Source organism: Mustelus asterias, chromosome 17 (assembly GCF_964213995.1).
Source record: "Mustelus asterias chromosome 17, sMusAst1.hap1.1, whole genome shotgun sequence".
Taxonomy (NCBI): Eukaryota; Metazoa; Chordata; class Chondrichthyes; order Carcharhiniformes; family Triakidae; genus Mustelus; species Mustelus asterias.
In genome coordinates this window covers 71,215,524-71,231,966 of record NC_135817.1, presented here as the reverse complement: position 1 = coordinate 71,231,966, position 16,443 = coordinate 71,215,524, and the positions used below count along the sequence as shown (strand labels likewise).

The window sequence follows — 16,443 nt, the reverse complement described above, 5'->3', positions numbered from 1 at the left end:
AGACCCACAGCAATGAACTGGCACAGTGGCACAGTTGTTAGCACTGCTGCCCCACAGCGCCAGGGAACTGGGTTCAATTCCCGCCTCAGGCCACTGTCTGTGTGGAGTTTGCAAATTCTCCCCGTGTCCGTGTGGATTTCCTCCTACAGTCCAAAGATGTGCGGATTAGGTTGATTGGCTATGATAAATTGACCCAAGTGTTAGGGGGATTAGCATGGTAAACAAGTGGGGTTACAGGAATAGGGCCTGGGTGGGATTGGGGTCGGTGCAGACTCGATGGGCCGAGTAGCCTCCTTTTGCACTGTAGGGATTCTATGATTCAATGTGGCTGACTCTTAAAATATCCTTTGAAATGGCCTAGCAAGCCACTCAGTTCAAGGGCAATTAGGAATGAGCAATAAATCCTGGCCAAGCCAATGGTATACACATCCCATGAAAGAATTTAAAAAAAATTAAGTTGACTCAGTTTAGTCCAAAAGTCAATGGTCTTCATCATTGGTCTAATATGACTCATTAGTTCCCACCTGTTCATGCACAGCTGCAGAAACATCTGCCTGCCCCGTGACATTAGTGGATCTTCCACTGGTAGACTTTGGCTGTCCAAATCCAGTCTGTACACTGTTTGCTTTTGCCTGTAAATGCTGTTCCAGAAAATGTTTCATCTATAAATGAAAAGAGCAAAACACATACTACTTTTTTAGGTTTTATGCAAGCTTTGATTGCAGACCTTTTACGGGAATAGAAAATTATTAGAGCAAAACGAATCCAGACAGAAAATTCAATGTTGTAAAGAAATGATTGTAGAAGAAACTTACAACAGCGTCAGGGTGTGGAGGTGGCGGCGGAATCTTTACCTTTGGAAGACTACTCAGTTTAGTTCCACTCTTCAACAAACTTATCTGTTCATCAAATTGATTCTAAGAAGAAATGTCCAAATTACTACAAATTAAATCAATTGATACCAGCACAGAAAGCCTTGTGAATGCACTAGGTTTTTATTACGATATACGCTTGCAATATGTCATTATAAAGTCATTTGAAATATATTTTCTTCCTAATTTCCCTCTTCTCTCAAATAATTTACTTTTACCGAAGTTCTGTTCTAAAGTCACAAGGGGCTCTTTGACTCACTCTGGCCCTATTGCCTTTGTTTAAATGCAATATTAGATAGTGAATGTTGGCAGACAATTCAATCAAGGAGAGCATTACAGCCAAACTCGAACTCAACTCTGCGCTCATGTAATAAACGCATGTACAATTCAGAGAAATAAATACATAAATAAACTCATATTGTTCCTTTAATCTGGCACAAGTCAGGAGTGTGGAATACTCCCCATTTGCCTGGATGGGTGCAGCTCCAATAACACTCAAGAAGCTTGACACCATCCAAGAGAAAGCAGCCCACTCGACTGGCAGCACATCTACAAACATTCAATCCCTCCACCACCGATGCTCAATAGCAGCAAGTGTGTATTATCTACAAGATGCACTGCAGCAGTTCATCAAAGATCCTTAGACAGCACCTTCCAAACCCACGACCACTTCCAATTAGAAGGACGAGGGCAGCAGAAAAATAGGAACACCACCACCTGCAAGTTCCCCTCCAAGCCACTCACCAATCCTGACTTGGAAATATATCTCCGTTCCTTTGCAGTCGCTGGGTCAAAATCCTGGAATTCCCTCCCTAACGGCATTGTGGGCCAACCCACAGAACATGGACTGCAGCGATTGAAGAAGGCAGCTCACCACCACCTTCTCAAGGGCAACTAGGGATGGGCAATAAACGCTGGCCAGCCAGCGACGCCCATGTCCCACGAATGAATTTTTAAAAAAAATTCCTAAGGCACTTCACAAAGATTAACCAGACAATAATGGACATTGAACCAAAAGAGATATCAAAACGGGTGATTAAAAGATTTGGTCAAAGGCAGATGATCTTGAGGAGAAAGAATGAGGAGGAGAGAGAAGCAGAGAAACAAAGGAACTTAAGGAGGAATTCCAGAGCAGAAGATCCAGACGGTTGAAGACATATTGCCAGCATTGAGCTGAAGGAAGGGAGGAAAGAGAGGAAGGTACTGAAGTGTAAGACTCACTTTTATCCTCCTTCTGTCACCCTTGGTGCTGAAGTCAACCACAACAGCTACAGATCAGTTAACTGAGTACACACCAACAATCAAACCATGATGTGTGTGAGTCAGTGCATTATAGTGGATTGGTATGAATTCAAAATCTAACTAGCTATTTTTTGACTTTAGCAATGCAGGGAAACATAGTAAGAGTTTTAACAACACAAGGTTAAAGTCCAACAGGTTTATTTGGTAGCAAATGCCATTAGCTTTCGGAGCGCTGCTCCTTCATCAGATGGAGTGGATATCATATCCACTCCATCTGACGAAGCAGTAGTGCTCTGAAAGCTAATGGCATTTGCTACCAAATAAACCTGTTGGACTTTAACCTGGTGTTGTTAAAACTCTTACTGTGTTTACCCCAGTCCAACGCCGGCATCTCCACATCATGGGAAACATAGTCACAGTGGAGGATTCACATTACCATAAGAAATAGGAACAGAGTAAACTATTCGGCCCATCGAGCCTGTTCCTCTGCCATTCACCAAGATCATGGCTGATCTGACATTCCTCAGATCCACTCTCCTGTCCTTTCTCCATAACCCTTGATTCCCTTCCTGATCAAAAAGCTATTTAACTCAGCATTAAATATACACATGGACACTGCCTCCACAGCTCTCAGTAGCAAGTAGTTCCAAAGACTCACAACCCTCAGAAAGAAGAAAGTCCTCCTCATCTTAGTCCTACATTGGACTTTATTCTGAGACTATGCCCTCCGGTCCTAGACTCTCCCATGAGGGGAAACATCCTCTTAGCATTCACCCTGTCAGACCCTTAAGAATCCAATATGTTTAAATGAGATCATCTTTCCTAAATTCCAATGAGCTGAGTCCCAAACTGTTTAAACTTTCCTCATAAGACAATCCCTCCATACCGGGGGATCATCCTAGTGAACCTTCTCTGAACTACCGCCAATGACATAATATCTTTCCTTAAATAAGTGGACCAAACTGCTCGCAGTACTCCAGATGTGGTCTCCCCAGTACATGGTACAGTTGCAGCAAGAGTTCCTACTCTTATACTCCAAGCCCTTTGAAGTAAGGGCCAACATTCCATTAGCCTTCCTGATTGAAGTTTAAAATTAATTTATTCGTCACAAGTAAGCTTACCTTCACACTGCAATGAAGTTACTGTGCCCTGGTCGTCACACTCCAGCACCTGTTCAGGTACACGTTGGGGGGGGGGGGGGGGGGGGGGGGGAGAGAATTTAGCATGGCCAATTCACCTAACCTGCACATCTTTGGACTGTGGGAGGAAACCCATGCAGATATGGGGAGAACGTGCAAACTTCACACAGCCAGTGACCCAAGCTGGGAATCAAACCCGGGTCCTTGGTGCTGTGAGGCAGCAAAGCTAACCACTTGCGTTTCGTACACAAGTATTCCCAAGTCCCTTTGTGTTACAGCTTTCTGCAATTTTTCTCCATTTAAATAAACTCTGTTCTTCTGTTCTCCCTTCCAAAATAAACAACTTCACATTTTCCCACATTGTGCTCCACTTGCCAACTTTTTGTCCACTTACATAACCTATCAATATCTCTTTGTAAACTGTATCGTTCTCACAACTTGCCTTTCCACCTATTTTTGTGTCACAAATCTGGCTACAGTACATTTGCTTCCTTCCTCTAACTCATTCATATGTATTGTAAACAGTTACGGTTCAGGAGGAGCCAATTGCAGTGCTGGGGGTAGGCCAGGGTGAGGGTGGGGGGCGGTGGAAGGAAGGGCGCCCCAACTCTGAAGGGACCTTCAGAGAGTGAGGTGCCCCCAACTCCCTGCCCGCCAGAGGTGAGGAAAAGTTTAAATGCCACTTTCCCACCCTATCCACACCCACCATCCTAAACATTAAGGGCCTTTAGGCGAATGGCTGGTTTTTCCACCCGAGGCCCAGCTCACTCAGACATGAGATTGCACTGGAGTTTGGGTGGGTGTGTTCGCATCCATTCAATTTTAGCCCCCGCGCCCTGCCCCCACCCCCTCACTGAAAACCCACATTTGAGGAGAGTGCAAAATTCTGCCCCAAGGTGAGTAATCAGACAAAAATTGACACTGATCCGATATTAGCATTTTAGCATTAATTGTCATGGAAAAAAAAACTCACCTTTGTAAAATCAATCTTGTTTCGTATATCAGCTACAATTGCCTGCCAGCCATCAACTGTTGCATGTACATGAGCAGATTCAGGATTCCTGATAGCCAAAAGGTACAACAGTTTTCATTAGATTTCAACAAGTGTTGCATCTTAGCGAAGTCAAAATAGGTTTTTTGGATGACACAATACTTCCTCCTTTCATCATCTGGATTTGGTGAAGGGGACTGTTTATAAAACACTTCTGTTCAAGGAAGGGAGAAAGTTTCAAACCAGCTCAGTATATTACATGCAACCTAACATTGGTCGGGACTAAGCTTCTGGAGGCAATAAATTGGGATAAAAGTTATTACCGACCCAGAAAAAACAGCCAGTATGAATTTGTTAAATGCAAGTTGTAAATCTGAAACAATAATAACAATGAATTATTGCTGTGTGTTATCGATATGGATTTTTAAAAGTTAAAATTTATTTCTTAGTCACAAGTAAGGCTTACATTAACACTGCAATGAAGTTACTGTGAAATTCTGTGAAAGAAATTCTGTGAAAGGAATCTGATAAGATATCATGGAAGAGAATTGTTGGTAACAATCAGGCTGAGCTATTAAAAGAAAAGTTGACACGTGGGCAGAAGTTGGTTGAAGGACAGAAAACAGAAAGAACTAGTTAATAAATACTGTTCAAGACTGTAGTAACATAATCTGTATTATTCCTCAGAGGTTAGATGCATTGACCATTGAAAAGGCGCAGGACTGGCGAGTAGGGGAATTTCACAGTAACTTCAGTGCAGTGATAACGTAAGCCTTACTTGTGACTAATAAATAAACTTTAGGACACTGCTAGAACCTCACTCCCTCTCACAGGAGAGCGCGATTAACTGCAAACAAAAAGGACCGTCAACAAATCCAAATGGACATAAAGGGGTTGGTAGATCAAGACAGATGTCCGATTAAATTTAATGGGCAAGATATCTGAGATAAAGGGGGTGATTCTCTGGCCCCGTGTGCTCTTTTGGCATTCTCTCTGCCCCTGGCAGACAAAGTAATCTGGTTCACAGCCAGTGAGGACATGAATCTCCATTTGAATATGCGCTTCCAGATGTTAGCTGGATTCACCCAGCTCCTGATATTCACTGACCCGCCGGCACAACGTGAAGCACAACTGGGCATCAGCCAAAAAAATTGGGATTCCTGGTGGGCTCAAGGCACTCGGGATTCAGCCGATCCGCACTGGTGGCCCCGATCATCTTCCCACCAAGGGTAGTTGTCATGGGGGACTTTAACTTTCCAAATATTGATTGGAACCTTAGTAGGTCAAATAGTTCAGATGGGGCAGTTTTTGTGCAGTGTGTGCAGGAGGGTTTCCTGACACAATATGTGGATAGGCCGACAAGAGGTGAGGCCACATTGGATTTGGTACTTGGAAATGAACCGGGCCAAGTGTTAGATTTGGTTGTGGGAGAGCACTTTGGAGATAGTGACCACAATTCGGTGTCTTTTGTTATTGTAATGGAGAGGGATAGGACCGTACGGCAGGGCAAGGTTTACAATTGGGGGAGAGGTAATTATGATGCGATTAGGCAAGAATTAGGGGGCATAAGTTGGGAACAGAAACTGTCAGGGAAAGGCACTAATGAAAAGTGGAACTTTTTCAAGGAACAAATACTGGGTGTCCTTGATAGGTATGTCCCTGTCAGGCAGGGAGGAAATGGCCGAGTGAGGGAACCATGGTTCACGAAAGAGGTGGAATGTCTTGTGAAAAGGAAGAGGGAAGCTTATGTAGGGATGAGGAAACAAGGTTCAGATGGCTCGATTGAGGGTTACAAGTTAGCAAGGAACGAGCTGAAAAAGGGGCTTAGGAGAGCTAGGAGGGGACATGAGAAGTCCTTGGCGGGTCGGATCAAGGAAAACCCCAAGGCTTTTTACTCCTATGTGAGGAATAAAAGAATGACCAGGGTGAGGTTAGGGCCGGTCAAGGACAGTAGTGGGGACTTGTGTATGGAGTCAGTAGAGATAGGCGAGGTGATGAATGAATACTTTTCTTCAGTGTTCACCAAGGAGAAGGGCCATGTTTTTGAGGAAGAGAAGGTGTTACAGGCTAATAGGCTGGAGGAAATAGATGTTCGGAGGGAGGATGTCCTGGCAGTTTTGAATAAACTGAAGGTCGATAAGTCCCCTGGGCCTGATGAAATGTATCCTAGGATTCTTTGGGAGGCAAGGGATGAGATTGCAGAGCCTTTGGCTTTGATCTTTGGGTCCTCGCTGTCCACGGGGATAGTGCCAGAGGACTGGAGAATGGCGAATGTTGTTCCTCTGTTTAAGAAAGGGAATAGAAATGACCCTGGTAATTATAGACCGGTTAGTCTTACTTCGGTGGTTGGTAAATTGATGGAAAAGGTCCTTAGGGATGGGATTTACGACCATTTAGAAAGATGCGGATTAATCCGGGATAGTCAGCACGGATTCGTGAAGGGCAAGTCGTGCCTCACAAATTTGATTGAATTTTTTGAGGAGGTAACTAAGTCTGTTGATGAAGGTAGGGCAGTTGATGTCATATACATGGATTTTAGTAAGGCGTTTGATAAGGTCCCCCATGGTCGGCTTATGATGAAACTGAGGAGGTGTGGGATAGAGGGAAAGTTGGCCGATGGGATAGGTAACTGGCTGTCTGAGCGAAGACAGAGGGTGGTGGTGGATGGAAAATTTTCGGATTGGAGGCAGGTTGCTAGCGGAGTGCCGCAGGGATCAGTGCTTGGTCCTCTGCTCTTTGTGATTTTTATTAATGACTTAGAGGAGAGGGCTGAAGGGTGGATCAGTAAATTTGCTGATGACGCCAAGATTGGTGGAGTAGTGGATGAGGTGGAGGGCTGTTGTAGGCTGCAAAGAGACATAGATAGGATGCAAAGCTGGGCTGAAAAATGGCAAATGGAGTTTAACCCTGATAAATGTGAGGTGATTCATTTTGGTAGGACTAATTTAAATGTGGATTACAGGGTCAAAGGTAGGGTTCTGAAGACTGTGGAGGAACAGAGAGATCTTGGGGTCTATATCCACAGATCTCTAAAGGTTGCCACTCAAGTGGATAGAGCTGTGAAGAAGGCCTATAGTGTGTTAGCTTTTATTAACAGGGGGTTGGAGTTTAAGAGCCGTGGGGTTATGCTGCAACTGTACAGGACCCTTGGTGAGACCACATTTGGAATATTGTGTGCAGTTCTGGTCACCTCACTATAAGAAGGATGTGGAAGCGCTGGAAAGAGTGCAGAGGAGATTTACCAGGATGCTGCCTGGTTTGGAGGGTAGGTCTTATGAAGAAAGGTTGAGGGAGCTAGGGCTGTTCTCTCTGGAGCGGAGGAGGCTGAGGGGAGACTTAATAGAGGTTTATAAAATGATGAAGGGGATAGATAGAGTGAACGTTCAAAGACTATTTCCTCGGGTGGATGGAGCTATTACAAGGGGGCATAACTATAGGGTTCGTGGTGGGAGATATAGGAAGGATATCAGAGGTAGGTTCTTTACGCAGAGAGTGGTTGGGGTGTGGAATGGACTGCCTGCAGTGATAGTGGAGTCAGACACTTTAGGAACATTTAAGCGGTTATTGGATAGGCACATGGAGCACACCAGGATGATAGGGAGTGGGATAGCTTGATCTTGGTTTCAGATAAAGCTCGGCACAACATCGTGGGCTGAAGGGCCTGTTCTGTGCTGTACTGTTCTATGTTCTATAAGAGTGGGAGGAAACCTTCTGTGAACACCTTCGTATCTATGTCATTAGCAGGACTGGCCTGAGATGCAGCGGAAGTCACGTGGGCATAGTTTGGTATTACTATTGAAAAGCAGAGACCTCGCAGTCCCTGCATGATTCATCCTTATCCCATAGGGTGACCATAATACCCCTAGAAACTTCCTGTCACACGAAAGATCTCGATGGAAACTCAGATTTGACTCAGTGCCAGTTTCACTCAGTGCAGCACAGCTTCCCCCAGAGGTTCACTCCAAAAGTATGTCATAGGGACACGAAAGGGGGGTTAATAGAGGCAGGAGGGCATGATGCAAGATGGGGGGACAAGGGGCAAAGGCCTCACCATGTAAGCTGGATGGTGTGAACAGCAGCTGCTGCAATGCATGGCTGCATGGGGGGGGAATGTTGAGGGTTGGTCATCCCCCAGTCGCTGCAACACCTAGGATGAAGGGGGACGTTAGACTGAAAAGATGGATGACATACAATACCTATCTCCCTCTCACTCTTCCATGCCTCGCTGACGGAGGATGGATTTTAGGTTGTGAGGGTGCCAAAGCCAGTCCAGGTAGTTGGACCCGGAGGATCAGGCGGCTCTTGCAGCGGCTCAGGTGCCGACTGTCCATCAAGCTTGACTGTCCATCAAGGCAAGAAGACAGCAAGACCGCAGACCCTGGGTGCCGGCATTTTGAGGAACTGCCGGAAGACTGCGCCTGCAAAGGGAGACAGTGCGGTACCTGTGCCAGCTTCGTGATCATCTGGCACCGAGAGGAGGAGGAGAACACTAGCTCTGGTGGCTGTAAATGTTACCATCACCCTCAACCTCTTTGTCACTGGATCTTCCCGGGGCCCAAGCGGGGACCTGTGTGGGATCTCAGAGTCATCCATGCACAGGTGCATTTTCCAGGTCATGGATGCCCGGGTAGCAGATTACAGCAGCTTCAACCTGGACCAGGCCCATCAGGATGCCCGGGCTCCAGGATTCAGTGCCATCGTTGGGATACCCCAGGTCCAGGGGGCAATCAATGGCACACATTTCACCCTATGAGCACCATCTTGACAGGGAATGCCCTAGTTCAACAGGAAGTGGTTCCACTCCCAAAACATGCAGGTGGCCACCAACTGAACATTATGCACATCTCTGCTCATTATCCTGGCAGCATGCATGAGTAGGCCATCCGGCCCTTCGAGCTTGCTCCGCCATTTATCTTGATCATAGCTGATCATCGAATTCAATATCCCTTCCTTCCATATCTCTTGATCCCTTTAGCCTCAAGAGCTATATCTAATTTCTTCTTGAAATCAGACAACATTTTGGCCTCAACTACATTCTGTGGTAGAGAATTTTACATATTCACCACCCTCTGGGTGAAGAAATTTCTCCTCACATCTGTTCTAAAAGGTTTACCCCTTTTCCTCAAACTATGACCCCTAGTTCTGGACTCCCCCACCATTGGAAACGTTCTTTCTGAATCTACCCTATCTAACCGTGTTAGAATTTTATAGGTTACTATGAGATCCCCTCTCACTCTTTTTTTCTAAGTGATGGTGCATGAAAGCAGAGAGGCAGGAAAGAAGGATATGGAACTGATAAGCATTAACTGTAGAAAGATAAGCTATCTTTTTGTAGTGAACAGAACTCAAAGCAGATAAGTCACTGGGCCTTATATAGCAGATGTTTTAAATCTTGCTTGTATTGTAAATCATCCTGTATGCAAATAAAGACTTTTAGTTTCCTTGAAGTATATTCCCTAATGGTCAAACATTAGTCCCTCCATTTCAAAATTGACAGTAAAGGTCAACTATATGCAGAAGTAAGTAATTAATATTGGGTATTTTCTCTGGGGTTTTTTGTAGTTTAGGGATTGAGTTGTGCGGGCTTTTTGATGTTTATTAATGGATAGGAAGTGCTGTTCCACGGAAAAGTTGACTGTAAATGAAATATTTACAGAGTTCAGCAGAACAGAAGAATTCTTAAAGAAAATAAGATCTGCAGCAATTCCCAGAATATAACTTCCACTGTGGCTCAGGGCACCAGCTGCAAGCTGAAGGTTCAACGTTTGTTGCTATTTATAAATTAATCTTAGTAATTTGAAGGTTAAAGTGACGGTCGATAAAGAGATATGCTAGGAGATCAGCTAGCGCCAAAGTCAGCCAATCTGCAACTTCCATGACATTGCTGCACGGAAGAGCAGCAATTGTCAGCAGGCCCAGCTTGACAAAATATCCAGTTTTGAGAAACTGCGAGAATCATTAAATTCAGCTACTTATAGTGAAAGATAATAGGGCACCTGAACATAGCAGGGATACTGATGACCATAACATGCATCCTTGAACAATATAGAAATCGGACACTGATTTATATTAAAAGATAGCCCTCTCACCGTGTCAAATTCTCTTCTGCTGCCCTAAGCTGGACTGAGCAATCTTGCTCAGCCTGTTGCAACTGGAAGAGACCATGATCTCGACGACATTCTAAAAACAAAACCTGTAACAAAGATTTAAATATATACAAAGGAGTATGAACATGTATTAGGCAAAAAAGATTCTGAAGGATCATGTTGAAGACTGGGCGGACAAGTGGCAGATGGACTTCAACCCAGATAAATGCGTCATAGAAATCATAGAAACCCTACAGTGCAGAAGGAGGCCATTCAGCCCATCGAGTCTGCACCAACCACAATCCCACCCAGGCCCTACCCCCACACACAGCGGGGAGCGTCGTGGTCCATTTTGGTAGGTCAAATGGGATGAAGGAGTACAATATAAAGGGAAAGACTCTTAGTACTGTAGAGGATCAGAAGGACCTTGGGGTCCGGGTCCATCGGACTCTAAAATCGGCCCCGCAGGTGGAGGAGGTGGTTAAGAAGGCGTATGGTGTGCTGGCCTTTATCAATCGAGGGATTGAGTTTAGGAGTCCGGGGATAATGATGCAGCTTTATAAGACCCTCGTCAGACCCCACTTGGAGTACTGTGCTCAGTTCTGGTCGGCTCACTATAGGAAGGATGTGGAAAAGATTGAAAGGGTGCAGAGGAGATTTACAAGGATGTTGCCTGGATTGAGTGGCATGCCTTATGAGGATAGGCTGAGGGAGCTCGGTCTTTTCTCCTTGGAGAGACGAAGGATGAGAGGAGACCTAATAGAGGTGTATAAGATGTTGAGAGGCATAGATCGGGTGGACTCTCAGAGGCTTTTTCCCAGGGTGGAAATGTCTGCTATGAGAGGACACAGGTTTAGGGTGCTGGGGGGTAGGTACAGGGGAGATGTTAGGGGTAAGTTTTTCACACAGAGGGTGGTGGGCGAGTGGAATCGGCTGCCGTCAGTGGTGGTGGAGGCGAACTCAATAGGGTCTTTTAAGAGACTCCTGGATGAGTACATGGAGCCTAATAGGATGGAGGGTTATAGGTAGGTCTAGAAGGTAGGGATGTGTTCGGCACAACTTGTGGGCCGAAGGGCATGTTTGTGCTGTAGTTTTTCTATGTTCTATGTTCTAAGACAATCTTGAGATTTCATGTTTCCACCATGAAATGGATTCTATTGGGGATAAGGCAACCCAGCTGATAAAGCAGACAGTGTTTTTCACATACATATTCAGTAGGCGTTCAAGACTCATTGTACGCCAAGGTATAACAGACATCAATCTACTTCAGGAGGTCCATATTAAAGGAGGAAAGCAATAACATGGGGGTGTAAGTTAAAGGCAACAGGAAGGGAGAGGGGCCACTGAAAAGGTTCCGTAAAGGTTCAAGCTCATTGTTACACGGAGGCTGTCAAACCCCACAGAACCCCGAGCTGCCCTGTTGAGGTTGTTCAACAGAAAAACAAGGGCAACTATATATAACACAGTCTCTTTGAGGACCTCAGCTGGAGTAAAACTGGTGATTGCCTAGACTGTGGAGGTCAACTCCTGTTTCCTTTGCAGCAACCCTTGCTGGGAGTGAACACTGATAGGTATATTCAAACTGCTAATTGAAGCTACGGTAATTTTCAATGCGAATGCAGCTACACAAAACCGGTTGTTCTGAAATACCCCTGTTTCTGTGCACTGCAGACACTAGCTCAGATTTTCAAGAGTATGGACGTTACCTCTTGACTACTCAGCCAGTCTCCCCAGTGAGCTCCCTCTTCAGTCTGAAAACATGATACAGATTCAACTACAAAATTCAGTTTTAACTTAGGCTGAAAGGTGGTCAGACTATTATGAGAACCGTGTCCGTGGAGTGGATGTAGATTAGCGCAAGGTGATCAGCATTAGGCTAATTTCCAGAATATGGCACACTGCACTCACTTTGTATGGCTAAGGAATGCGTATTATCAAGCTCCTGTCAGTTACCCCAACTTTGAAGAATTTTAAAATCCCCAATGTTATTTTTAGTTAAAGCAATTTAGCTGGTACAACTGTGATTTTTAAATTATCTTATCAATCATGGATGGCCACGTTGTTTCTCAATTAAAAGAAGAGGGTGGCACAGTGGTTAGCACTGCTGCCTCACAGCGTCAGGGATCTGGGTGGGATACTTGTTCAGAAAGTCGGTACAGACTTGATGGGCCAGATAGCCTCATTCTGCACTGTAGGGATCCTATGGTTCTATGAAACTACTTAATTTGAGCATTGACCCCACTTATATATAATTTAAAATATGCTGATTATCAGTGCTGAAAACAGATGATTGTGTAAGAGTTTCCAATACAGATCCAATTAATCTTGGCACCATTTACATTTTCCCTTCTTTTTAAATAAACAAGCCTAACCGTACAATACCAGACACAAGTTTTAATGGCTGAAAATGTCAAATAGCTTGCAGAGACAAAATTAACAAAATATATTCCTACGGTGATAAACCGCCTCCAAAATTCAAAAGTTCACCCAATAATTATAACTATTTGTTCCAAGATTAGCAGTAATGCTTACCTCAGCAGCTATTGCTCGCTTTGTTGCCTCTACTAACTTTGCAATGTTTTTTGCAGTTACATCTTCTAGTTTAGCTTTATCCTTATTCCACAACAACCTGCCATAGAAGGAACAACAGAGCTATAAGTATTGCCAATCGAATAGATGCCTGGGAGCAGACAATATTTCAATCAAAAAGTTCATTTGACATTATAAACACACAAGTCAAATGCAATGAGTTTAAAATAGCCACCCAAAGATGGGATGAGATTAATAAGACTCCAAAATATACATATTTTTTCAGAACAGACTGTGATCATTTTAAGAGATGATTTGGTATGATTTTGGGCATTCCCCCCCACCTCCCCCGCCCCCGCAGCAAGTCTAATTGGCATGACGATTACCAAACTTCTCAGAGTTGTCAATAGAAGACAATGGCCGCAGTTCTCCAACTTTGCCTGCAGCTGGGATTTTCCAGTCCCGCTGCAGTGAACGGAGATTTGGCTGAGCGCCAAATTCTTTGTTCTCGCTGACAGAGGGGTGTGCGAGACCGGAGAATTCCGACCAACATATACAATGAAGGATATTGTAAGCAACCTACAAAATAAGAAGATGGTACTTTGTTCCACAGCTCCAGATGGTGTGATAGTTTCTGAATTCATGCACGATTGCAGTAAATTATTTTCAGGTTCAAACTGAAGGAGTGTTGAGGTGGGCATTGTAACCTTACTGTATTCACATTGTGCAGCTGCCAATCAAATCAGGCCAAAACTTCAATGGTCCCCTCGCTCATGTTTAACATTAAATTAGATATATCGCATTTTTATAGGTCTCAGCACAAACACATCATATTGTCAAAAAAAAACAATCTGCCAATTTTGGGATGCAGTGATTATTTTTATGTCGAATTTACTGCTGCAATGAACCATCAATAATGTAACCTGAGTTTAAATACTTATACCTCTGAAAAGGAGAACATATTTGTTCTGCAAGAATAACAGATGCATCCTTTATTTAATTTTATTTGAATTATTCTACAAAGAGAATGTCCTATGTTCATCAACTTACTTTACATAGATACTCCAAATGCCCAACCCAAACATATTAAAGATTTTTAAAAATTGTATATAATGGACATGATCACTATTGAATGGGCAACTAAGCTTGAAGCAGATTTAATAATGGATTAAAACTGATCCAGTCTTTAATGCTACGTCAAATCTAATTTCTTCTCAATGCAATACAATCTTCCTCATATGGTCCAGACATTATGCTTTTATTTTGGAGATAGTTAAAATATTCGGACAGTTTTTTTCTTCAATTAGAGTGCCCTGTTGCCATCATTGCTGTTACAGGCCAGGAGTTATTGAAGCTAAATGCTTTAAAAGAATTGTTCCTCATCGCAATGTGTGGTCACATCCTAAACACTTGCTGAAAGAAAGCTTTTGATGTCACAACATGTGATTATCACAGCATTTTTTTCCTCCAGTGGAAGGAAACAAGCACAATGAAAAAGGTAAAAAAAAAAGCTTAAAATAATTCTGATTGATTTTTATTTAAGAAATGAGAATGGCATCTGAATTTGCAGATGATAAAATAACAAAGCAAATTGAACTTTTAATTCCTTAGTTGTCTTTCCGAATGTGTATGGGAACATTAACTCTGAAGTGAAAAAAGAGATATCAGTCTGGTTCCAAAACTGCATTATCTCGTCTGACTGAAAACAGCTGAGGCTGCAGGATTGCCTTCACAGCCATCCTTCACATTGACAGCTAATCAAATCAGAGTAATATTTTACTAAAGCACTAGTTGATATTTGTGGCTTTAGCAAAGATCTTACCGTTCATTTACAAACTGTGCTGTAATTTTCTTTATTTCTTCATCTTTGCTTTGCAATTGCTGGTTCAATCTAAATGACACAAGTAAAAATGTTATTACAACATAATAGTGAGGAGAAAAATAGACCAGAAGGGTCATTGAACCTGCTCTACCATTCCACTGTCATGGCTGAACATTTGCCTCAACTTCATACACTCCATATTTCCAATATATGTTTGCTATGTTTAAACCTATATCTGCATCCAATAATTTTCGTCCATGTCTTAATGGCTCCGTGCTGTACTCAAATTCACCTTTGAAATGGATTAGTCAAATGAACTCCCTTTCCTTGACTTAACAGCAGAGAAATCTGCCAGGGAATTCTCTACTGCAAGCTTACTTTCACCAGTCAATATATGCAGTGGACTTCTTACACTTCCTTGAACTAAGATTGGCCTTATCAGCAATCTTGTAAATAGGCCCTGAGACATTTGCTCACCATGCAAGCTTGACACTGAATAGAGCACATTAAAGATGTCCAATGGCTATCCTATCACGTAAACTCATGAATGGGCCAAAGGCCATCACGTTTGGCCTTGAAAAGTACACAGTCTCTCAGGTTATCCTAGAAGGGCAACATATCGCAAATCTTTGAGCAACAAGTGAAGATAGCTGTTTCACGTTGCTACCATGCAGTAGCAACAGGAGTGGTAATCACCACAAACAGGATGCTAAAGTCACGTCAAGTCAAAAGATGTTCTGCATATCACACACGAGTAATGCGGTATATGAATTCTAGTACCAGTGCTAAGTATGTAGGCTGTATGTCCAAAAGACCCACTGATCTGGGGGAAGATTCTGCCAGCGCAGCGGGCCAGGAGACTCAAGCAGAGTCCATGTAGTGGGCTTCTCGCTGGGCGCCACAGCCTCCATGCGTCTCTGGCCGCTGGATTTCCAGCGTCATCGGTTCCGTGCCAGGAATGGGCGTGGAGCTGCATAAATTATTTCAATGCCGCTTTTAATCTAATTAGTGGGCCCGGGACTGAAGTCTCTAGGCCCGCTAGCCGCCCCCCCATGCGCAGTGGCTCACTCAGCACTATGCTGCCAGCCTCTCCAGCGGAAATAGTCCCCGCCCACAGATTTTTAATGAGATTCACACTCGGCACTCTGCAATGCACAGAGTGTGGGAGATTCATTCTGAAAGTCCCTCTGAAAAACACCAGCAGGACTTGCTCCAGGTTTTACGTGAATTCAACACTTAGAATGTTTTTGGGAGAATCCCACCCCATATTTAACAGCATGTCCCAGCTGCTGGTTGTAATGGGCAAGTTACCAATGTATTCAACCAGACCGTGTTTGCAAAACTCAAACCAGTGTCCAGCTTTAGGTGTGATTCTGCAATTGGACAATATTTGCTAAATAATCCTCTGTGTACGAAGAATTACACTGATAACTGATTTAAAATTGTCAGTCGGCTCACAGTGTGGCGCATTTGTTGGTTCATTCCTCAGGGCAGTGCCATGACTAGCTGCCCGTGTTAAATTTCAAACAATGCTTAATTTTATATAAATAATATAAAGTTTATTTATTAGTCATAAGTAGTCTTACATTAACACTGCAATGGGATTACTGTGAAAATCACCTCATCGCCAGAGTGTGGCCTCTAGGTGATAACCTGAGAGACTGTGTACTTTTCAAGGCCAAACGTGATGGCCTTTGGCCCATTCATGAGTTTACGTGATAGGATAGCCATTGGACATCTTTAATGTGCTCTATTCAGTGTC

General features: G+C 43.6%; 1 protein-coding gene across 1 annotated transcript in view; it reads right to left on the bottom strand.

Annotated features, from left to right (window-relative positions):
* Nucleotides 1–16,443, bottom strand: part of LOC144506603 (E3 ubiquitin-protein ligase DZIP3-like) — a 143,337-nt gene that overhangs the window by 51,898 nt on the left and 74,996 nt on the right. Inside the window, exons 22-27 of the mRNA XM_078232952.1 lie at nucleotides 14,682–14,750; nucleotides 12,863–12,959; nucleotides 10,334–10,437; nucleotides 4,227–4,314; nucleotides 816–917; nucleotides 525–662 (exon numbers count right to left, since the gene is read on the bottom strand). Of these exons, the coding sequence (XP_078089078.1) occupies nucleotides 525–662; nucleotides 816–917; nucleotides 4,227–4,314; nucleotides 10,334–10,437; nucleotides 12,863–12,959; nucleotides 14,682–14,750 (598 nt within the window). The remainder of the gene's footprint in view (nucleotides 1–524; nucleotides 663–815; nucleotides 918–4,226; nucleotides 4,315–10,333; nucleotides 10,438–12,862; nucleotides 12,960–14,681; nucleotides 14,751–16,443) is intronic.